General features: G+C 43.1%; 1 protein-coding gene across 1 annotated transcript in view; it reads right to left on the bottom strand.

Annotated features, from left to right (window-relative positions):
• Positions 1 to 10,000, bottom strand: part of drosha (drosha ribonuclease III) — a 91,125-nt gene that overhangs the window by 24,521 nt on the left and 56,604 nt on the right. Inside the window, exon 23 of the mRNA XM_080855302.1 lies at positions 1,492 to 1,536. Coding sequence (XP_080711428.1) covers positions 1,492 to 1,536 — 45 coding nt within the window. The remainder of the gene's footprint in view (positions 1 to 1,491; positions 1,537 to 10,000) is intronic.

The raw sequence follows: 10,000 nt of genomic DNA, 5'->3' as shown, positions 1-10,000 counted from the left end.
GGGCTGTTGCTGGTCATTTGGGTGCCTTAAGTGGAATTGATTTGTGGCCATGCCGATTTATTTTATATATTTAATTAAGGTTAAAAAAATCAATGATATCCACCCCAACATGTGTCAGTCCACTACAAAAATGCCTGGTATGCCATATTACCATTTCAGTTCTTACAGATGTGTTATGCCTACTCACAGCTGTCTTGGTTGAGACTAGGACTAATTCACATGAATCACCTATTTGAACCAAAAAGTGACAGGTTTGCACCCTTGCTTTAAGGTATTTGGTTGAGGCTACATTCTCATGTTTTCACTTTTTACCAAGATGATAAATGGGAGGACCCTTTTGCCTATGTATGGTTGGGCCATAGTTGAAGTGATGTGAACCTGATAGGCTACTACAAAAGGAGCCATTAGCTATTGTGTTAAACGAAATGACCTGTGTCTTTGTTGAGTGCTAAAGTTATGCTATACTAGGAATGACAGATCACATGAGATGCTAAAATGACATCTGAAGTAGGATTGACTGATGTGTAGGCTCGGATGGTGTGTGTTCTCATCAGTTTTAGAATAAACCATCAGCATTAGCTTTTCGCCCCATAGACTAGGTTTGTAACACTAAATCTAGCCTATTAGATATTTTGCTTTCTAAGATTAGCTAGTTAAACTTGGACGTTTTCTGGCCTGGTATGCATGTTCAGCGTCTTTGATGCCCACAAATCAGGACGGATCTCATCAGACAGGGTGTTGGTCTATTTTGGTGGCCCAACAGGAAAATTTGATTGCCCCTGGACGTCAGGCTAGTGATTTTGCGAGCACTGGAGTGTGTGTGTGTGTGTGTGTGTGTGTGTGTACAGAAAGCACTGGTGTACGTGTGGGAATGCGAAAGGATTGTGTGTGTGCGAGTGGGCTATGCAGCATCTTGGAGAGAGAGAGAGAGAGAGAGAGAGAGAGATAAAGTGTTTGTGTGTGCATGTGAAGAATGGGAGAAAGACTTGGAGACATAAGGGGTAGCAGATTATATTTTCTATCACAAACACAACATTAACAATGAACTCTGAAGTTGACACACTTTAGAAATACCACCCCCGCCCCCATCCCCAAACACAAACACTCCACACCCCTCACTACATTGTTCTCCTCTTTAAATCTCTTTTCCATCTCTCCATTCTGTATCTCTCGGTCAGCCTGAGGCTCTGTGGCATAAACCAAACAATGTGCCTTTCAACCACACAAAAACATGAGGAGAGACTTTTATAAACACAGTCACTAGGAACCACAGTGTGTGTGTGTGTGTGTGTGTGTGTGTGTGTGTGTGTGTGTGTGTGTAAAAACATGATGCCTTGAGTTATGTTGGAGCTGCCTAGGATAGATCAACTGATGCAAAATAAAGGAGTTAGAGGATATGAGCACGAGAGGAGGTAAAGACAGAGTGTGTGTGAGCGAGAGACAGAGAGAAAGGCGGGGGGGGGAAGGAGAAAAAGAGAGACATTGGCCCACCTGCAGTGGATGTGGTGGATACTGGAGCCAAACCTCCCGCAGGTCCTGCAAAACACACACACACACAAACACAATCAATGAATGACGGGTTGCAAATGAACATTCTAAAAAACTTTTCCCCCAGTTTGAAAACCCCTCTAATCGGAGAAACAGAGAGGCAGCAGGCGTAACATTCATGGCAACCAGCCTCTCCAGTGTCCTGCTTGGCCGTCAGTGACCCATGCTGGGACAGAGCCCCTCAGGGAAAGAGGACCAGACTGGACCACAGCGGGGAGGACCAGACCAGAAGAAACCAAGCCAGCCTTCCTCCTACTCTAGGGCACATCGGACTCAGGAGACCACAAGCGGGTACAGAGTGGAAACTGTATGACACAAGGCGTGTTGACAGACCAAATCAGACAGACAGAGAAATGAAAAGGGGTCAGAGGTGAACCAAGCTGGCAGGAAATAGACTCTATGTCCTCCATTTTGAACCCATCTGCTGAGCATCTTGGCCTGCAGTTTTGCGATGTATAATAATAGCATGAGAGGATGCCTGGCACTGGCACTAGTTTGGTCACTCTTGGCTGATGGAGAGCAAGTATGAGTGCAGTCACCGTGGAGACGAACAGACCGACTCTGAGTACGGAGTAGGTGTGTTTTCTAGAAAATTCTGGCTCCAACCTGTTTCACGGGAACTTGAATCTGTGTGTAGAAGGAAAACAGTGCTGGAGTGGCCTAACAGGTGTGAGTAGGAAATGCCTGCATATGTGTGTGTGTGTGTGTGTGTGTGTGTGTGTGTGTGTGTGTGTGTGTGTGTGTGTGTGTGTGTGTGTGTGTGTGTGTGTGTGTGTACACTTTTAAATCAGAGGTCTGTGTGTGTTAACCACAGGGTAGGCACATCATAATTACAGGCTTCCAATCATGATTGCCAACATCACAAAAATCCATTCCCAAAAACAGGCCATCACCATCACATAAAACACACACACGTGCACTGAACGCACACACACACACACACACACAGATGAATGTGCCTGAAAGAAAATCTTCTTAAACAGTAAACGCACACATACACAAGTATGCTGGAAAAATAATCACTCAGCACATACACAACCACACACACACACAATCAGTTAAATGCCCTTGCATTCGTAGTGAGATGCCTCTTCAGATTAAAATAAAAAAGGACACACGCCTGTGGTCCAACAGGTGCTAATTCAGAGAGGCAGCAGTGCACCGTGCTTCATAATTAAAGCCCCATCTACATCCCCAGGTTTAATAACAGCTACCAATCACACCTTGCCATCAGGCAATGTTTAGTGTATGTGTGTGTGTGTGTGTGTGTGTGTGTGTGTGTATGTGTGTGTGTGTGTGTGTGTGTGTGTATGTGTGTGTGTGTGTGTATGTGTCTGTTTAATGGTGTGGGTGTGTGTGTGTGTGTGTGTGTGTGTGTGTGTGCCCACATGCATGTGTGTAAATCTATATATGCTCCTGTGCTTGTGAGTGTGAGTGTGAGTGTGAGTGTGAGTTTTTGAGGAAGCTATTTTGTGTTTGCTACAAAGTTTTTTATCTTTTGCGTGCATGCATAATGATGCATAAAGGAGTCTATTCGCATGCTGGTCGGCGAGTGAATGGGTCTCGCAGTCTTTGCAAAAAGCGGGGCGAACAAGAGCTAAAGGAAAACCCACACACTCTCTCCTGCAGTGAAAGGGAAAGGGACAGGAGGGAAGAGGGAAGAGGATGGCCGCTGTGTCTTTGGAGCCTGGTTTGATTGTCTGGTGTCTGCGGCGGCTCAGCCCACTGCATCCACACTTGTATTCAGCACTCCCCCTCAGGCGTGTGTGCGCGCATGCGTGTGCGTGTGTATGAAAGAGAGAGGACGAGACAAAAGACACAGAAGAACACAAGGAGAGAAAGATGGAGGGATAGGGAATGAGAGAGAGAGAAGGAGAGAAAGAGAGCGAGAGTGAGCAGTGTCAATTCATCTCTGAGGCCAAAGGAAGCCTGTCCCAAGAAATATATTCAAATCAAGAAAACGAAATGTATTATTCCCACGGAAGTGGCTTTTACCAAGTTTTGCCATTTCCCTTGTCATCAAAACACTGCATTGTCATATTTTTCTTTTATAACTGGTGTAATGAGTGAAACAGCTCCCCCTCTGTCAATGTGTGACTGGTACATTACAATGTGTAGTTGAGGTCCCATCTGCTCTGTCTAGGTCAGTGAAATGCGACCATCGCTCAAAAGGAGGCCAGCTTTGCCTGGCTTCCTTTAGAAAAAAAACAAGTTTTAGCCAATCACATTGAAGCCAGGCTTGACTGAGCTCAACATTGAATGGTCATTTCATCGTTTAAAAAATAAAATAAAAAGTGAGGCCAGGATAAACAAGACTTCTCAGAAATCACATCAAATCATCATCATCCTCCTCATCCTCATCATCATCAAAAAACTGTCGCACTGATCTCCAACCTGCTACCTGAGCACCGGGTGGGAACACCACGCGTGGAACTTTAAAATCCAGGATGTGCATGACTCTGATCATTGCTTTTGGCTGGATCATGCCTCAGCCTGGATGGGATAAGAAAACAAAAAGGTACAGAGCTGACTGAACCACCTTAAAATATTTAAATCAAATCAAATCGAAGTAATTCAACTGTCAAACCATTTTTGGCCTCACTGAGCCCCTATTTCAGGTTCTTCAGAGCAAAGTGTTGCGAGTGTTCAGCAGAGTGTTCCCAAAGTAGTGCTGGAATAACAAAGCACCGACGCAAATGTAGCTGTTTGGCCTGGGTGAATTTTGGGCACTGTAGATTCCTAATGACGGACGCCTCGTTTTCCAACTACTCAATGGTATTTTGTGCAGCATATGAGAAAGATTTCAAGACATGAAGTTGTTTTTTTGTTAATGTCTTGGATAAGTTATTGTTTAAGATGTATTCCAGCCTGCAGGATTCCCTGGCGGTGAGATCTCTCAGCTGGTTGAGACCTACCCACTTTTTGATGAACAGACTAGGAAATGCACTGCAGGTCATTTATGCAGCTGCCCTCTCCCACAAGCCACCAGCTGAGATGCTCATAAAAGATGAACTGACCACTGCCTTATTTAAAGTATGCAAGCTGCTGAGGCTGACGCTCACTATACATGTCACAAGCTACATCAGCAGAGGGGTCTCTTTCCAGCCAGAAAAGGATTCAAACCTGCCTATGAAACACCTGTGGACAGGCGAGACTCAGCCACTTGGCGAAGATATCAATGAAATCCTGTGTCACACAAGACATGAAGTCCCGCAGAGAGTTACATGACAGTGACAGAGTTACATGATAGTAACAAAGTCACTGAGCGTTTCGCCTTAATGGTTAATGAACTGCATTTATATAGCGCTTTTCTACTCATAGAGCACTCAAAGCGCTTTACAGATGAATGCCTCAGACATGCACCCATTCATACACCGATGGCTGAGGCTACTTTCTAAGGTGCCAACCTGCTATCAGGAGCGGTTGGGTGTTCAGTGTCTTGCTCAAGGACACGTCTACACTTGGTGAGGAGGAGTCGGGATCGAAACAGCAACCTTCAGACTGCTGAACGACCCCCTTACCTCCTGAACCACTATCGCCCCTAATTACACTTAATGAAGGTTAGGAGAATGTCTTTCCTCTACAAGTAGAGGTGAGGAAAAAACACAAAGGCCCTTGATTCAGCCCCTCGGACAGCGCAATGGCCCTGTTGGGGGTCTTTGTTTTGATATGTGGGTTATTGTCTTTAAAACATATTTTCTTGTTATATGATCCATCTAATGTTTTAGCTGTTGGTATGTTGCAAAAGGGTGTACACATCATTTTATAAATATTCTAGGGAGCTTGATCACTTGACTTGTTGTCTTAGTCACTTCACTATGCTACTGCATAGAAATGGATAGTCTGTGTACCAGTGCCACCTATGGACTATTAGCAGTCTAAACATTACAGCAACTGTGTCAAAATCCAATGAATTTTGCTATTTATACGAAACTGGGTGTGTTCTACAACCCTTTGCTATGTGATGAGAAGAAACTTCATCCTGTGTAGCCATAGTGTGTGACTGTGCATTCAAATTTTAGAGCAAACAGCACTGTTGTTTCTTGCTGATGGCAATTCGAGACGTCCCCTACACATATTTCCTCTGCTACTAATAACCTGTGCTTAGGGCTGTGAGAAGCTTGCACGTGTTGTTGTACAGTACTTGGAGAGAAAATAAATCGCACCTCATGTTGTTTTGCAGTCCGGAGAAGCCTTTTAAAATGCTATTGTTCCCTTAGAAGGGGATATAAAAGCAAATGTGAAGCATTACCCCAATAACGGTATTAGTAAATAAGTAGGTATGATATCCATATGGAGACAATGCCACTAAGACTGAGAGGGAAGGAGAGAGAAAGACAGAGAAGGGAGAACGTGGCTAGACATTTTCTCTTCTGGCCAGTCAAACTGATGGGTTCTTTTGATACACACACTAGGGCTGTGCAATTAATCGAATTTTGATTGTGATTCCGATTTTTGAGTCAAACAATCTCCAAACTAATATAACCGAGTTGAAGCAATTTATTTGAGATTTTTCGATGTACAGTAGGCCTAGAGATTTTCTGAAAGAGACGTGCATGCGCAATTCAGTCCCTTTCCCAAAGCCTTCAACGCGGCCCTGCTGACTGGCACTCACTCTCAAGCAGCTGTAAAGTGAAGGAGGGGAGTTGTGTTTGTGGTGACTGCCGGTATTCAAAAAACAGAGTGATTGGAAAATAGCAAAAAGGGTAGAAAAATTTCTCTTGTATGGGAACACTTCAGATTCGAAGAATCCGACGAGGAGCAGCATCACACAATGTGCAAGATTTGCTACAAGGTTATATCTTCCCCACTTGGCTACACAACAAATATATTCAACCATCTCAACCTAAAGCACAAACTCACTACAACAAATAAAGAAACAAACAAAAAGACAAGGCCACAACCCAGACGACACCAACGCAGAGTAAGACATCGATCTCAGGCACACTGTATAATGCGACTCCTTATCCGTCAAATTCGGATAGGCACAATGAAATAAGTGCTGCCATTGGATACTTTTTAGCAGTCGAGGGCGAGGGTTTCAAGAAGCTAAACCATACTTTGGACAAACGGTATGTGTTGCCATTTCAGCAGAGTGGTTCTGGTTATTTTGGATAAATTTAATTTTTTCTAGGTCTTATTTGATTTTCTAAGTATATTTATTTTATTCATTAAATGTTTTATAGAAATTGCAGAACAGCTGAATACATCCTTTATTTTGGATAATTTAAGTATTCTAGGTCTTATTTGATTTTGTAAGTATATTTATTTTATTCATTACATGTTTTATAGAAATTGCAGAACAGCGCGATACATCTTTTCACATTATTTTCTATTTGAACATTTTGTGTATTTTTTTACGGGGAGTTTCAAAGTTTTCAGTTACAAGTGTTTTTTTGGAGAGAAATGCTGAATAAATGCATCATGTTTTCAAACTCAAAAGTAATCGTTTGAATAATCGTGATTCTAATTTTTTTCATTATCGAGCAGCCCTAACACACACTCTCTTATATTCACACCATGACACAGCCAAAGGCAACGCAAAGACAGGGTGGATAGACTGAGAGAACTAGGAAAAACACACACACGCGCACACACACACACACACACACACACACACACACACACACACACACACACACACACACACACACACACACACACACACACAAAGGTAAACTTTCATGATATCAAGTGAGGGAAACTAGCCCTGCACCACCCAGAGCTGATAATGCTGCATCAGTGAGAAGTGATACTGATTTTCTTGCAGCCCACTGGAAGCGGATCAAAGCGGCCTGGGCTCGGACAAAGACACTAACCACTCCAGCTGGAGGAAGTCCAGCCAGGGCTGACCATGACAAGATCACAATTAGAGCCACTTGGCAATGTCACCCTACCCCCCACCCACACACATAACACAGTCCCAGTAAGTTATAAATGGTGACTAAATAGGTGCAACAATAGGTGAGTCCATGCAAACCACTAAGCCAAAGGCATCCCTTTGTGACGATGAGCAAAAAATAGCTACATTTAGTTTGTCATTTATTCATGATAATATAATCATATTTTATATATTATAATTGAATATATAATTAATAATGACTTATTTTTTTATCTATCAAACTGGCAAAAAGGGAATCTTTCACTAGCAATAGAAATGAACTTATCATTCCTTAATAATTTCTGTGGGTCTATTGATTCCATAATGTTGCCAGATTCTTGACTGCCATCAGAGAGTGTTAATGTTGTTTATGTTCACATAATCTGATTTTTCGAGATCTGCTCAACACTTTTCTTTTCAAAAAGAGCTGAAGGCACTCACACACACACATCGCTCCTTTGAGCAACAGTGAGTCATGCGAATGATAATCCAAAATGAGTGTTTGTTTGAGAAAGATAGCAACAGAGATAGAGTGAGAGACAGCTGACTTTTAAAGTGCACATTGGCCAAATATGTACGATTTATCATTCTTGGACAGAAGGACATTCTAAACAGGGAGGACATGGATAGCCTAATGCATCTGTCGCCACTTTCACTTTAAAGCTCCCTTCACTGATGTTAATAAGCTATAATAAGTCTACCCTTCAACAGTGCTACAGACTTTCCCCCACAGGCCCCCAAAATCTGTGCTTTGAACCACACTGTAATCCTCTAGCCTTACCAAGGCCGTCACCGCAGGCACAACAAGCCCATTACGTGGCCTTGTCGACAAGTGCCCTTAGTAGGTGCCTAGGACGCCGTTGGGAACGCTGCCGCTAGTCGTGATTGAGAAATCCAGGAGACCCGAGGCCGGAAGTAAATAGGACACAGTCGCAGTGTGGAAATGAGGAATTTCCTGCTCCCTGGCTTTGCCTCCGAGCAGCGAGCACATTCCCTCAGATGCTGACGGGTCCTGAACGATCAATTTCGTGCGGAGGAGAGAAAAAAAATGTCACAGGAAGAGGGGGTGGGAAAGGTGATGCTTGAGCTGACAACAGTGGAGAAATATCAGCATCTCTCTCTTTCTTTCTCTCTCTCTATATACAGCCGCGGAAAAAATTAAGAGACCACTTCAAAATTATCAGTTTCTCTGGTTTTACTATTTATTGGTATGTGTTAAAGTAAAATGTACATTTTTGTTTTATTCTATAACCTACTGGCAACATTCCTACCAAATTTCAAATAAAAATATTGTCATTTAGATAATTTATTCGCAGAAAAATGACAATGGGTCAAAATAGCAAAAAAGATGCAGTGTCTTCAGACCTTGAATAATGCAAAGAAAACAAGCTCATATTCATTTTTAAACTACACTATACTAATGCTTACACTTAGGAAGAGTTCAGAAATCAATATTTGGTGGAATAACCTTGATTTAAAATCACAACTTTCATGTGTCTTGGCATGCTCTCCACCAGTCTTTCACATTGCCGTTGGGTGACTTTATGCTACTCCTGGCGCAAGAATTCAAGCAGCTCGGCTTCTTTTCATGGCTAGTGACCATCCATCTTCCTCTTGATCACATTTCAGAGGTTTTTTTATGGGATTCAGGTCTCGAAATTGGGCTGGCCATGACAGGGTCCTTATCTGGTGGTACTCCATCCACACCTTTACTGGCCTGGCTGTGTGGCATGGAGCATTGCCCTGCTGGAAAAAACATTTCTCAGAGTTGGGGAACATTGTCAGAGCTAAAGGAAGCAAGTTTTTCTTCCGGGACAACGTTGTACTTTGCCTGGCAGAGGTTTGTAAAAGACCATAAGGATTGAAAAAAGCGGACTGGAGGGTCTTCTAGTTCGTCTTCTCTGATGAGTCCAATTTTCAGCTTTGCCCAACACATGGTCGTCTGATGGTTAGACCGAGACCTGGAGAGGCCTACAAGCCAGAGAGGCTTGCACCTACTGTGAAATCGGACTCATCAGAGAAGACGAACTTAGAAGAACCTCCAGTCCGCTTTTTCAACCCTTATGGTCTTTTACAAACCTCAGCCAGGCAAAGTACAACGTTGTCCCGGAAGAAAAACTTGCTTCCTTTTGCTCTGACAATGTTCCCCAACTCTGAGAAGTGTTTTTTCCAGCAGGGCAATGCTCCATGCCACACAGCCAGGCCAGTAAAGGTGTGGATGGAGTACCACCAGATCAGGACCCTGTCATGGCCAGCCCAATTTCGAGACCTGAATCCCATAAAAAACCTCTGAAATGTGATCAAGAGGAAGATGGATGGTCAAAAGCCATGAAAAGAAGCCGAGCTGCTTGAATTCTTGCGCCAGGAGTAGCATAATGTCACCCAACGGCAATGTGAAAGACTGGTGGAGAGCATGCCAAGACACATGAAAGTTGTGATTTTAAATCAAGGTTATTCCACCAAATATTGATTTCTGAACTCTTCCTAAGTGTAAGCATTAGTATTGTGTAGTTTAAAAATGAATATGAGCTTGTTTTCTTTGCATTATTCGAGATCTGAAGACACTGCATC

This window comes from Sprattus sprattus (assembly GCF_963457725.1).
Source record: "Sprattus sprattus genome assembly, chromosome: 17".
Taxonomy (NCBI): domain Eukaryota; kingdom Metazoa; phylum Chordata; class Actinopteri; order Clupeiformes; family Clupeidae; genus Sprattus; species Sprattus sprattus.
Note: the sequence above shows the minus strand (reverse complement) of the source record. Positions and strands in the feature narration are given on the sequence as shown.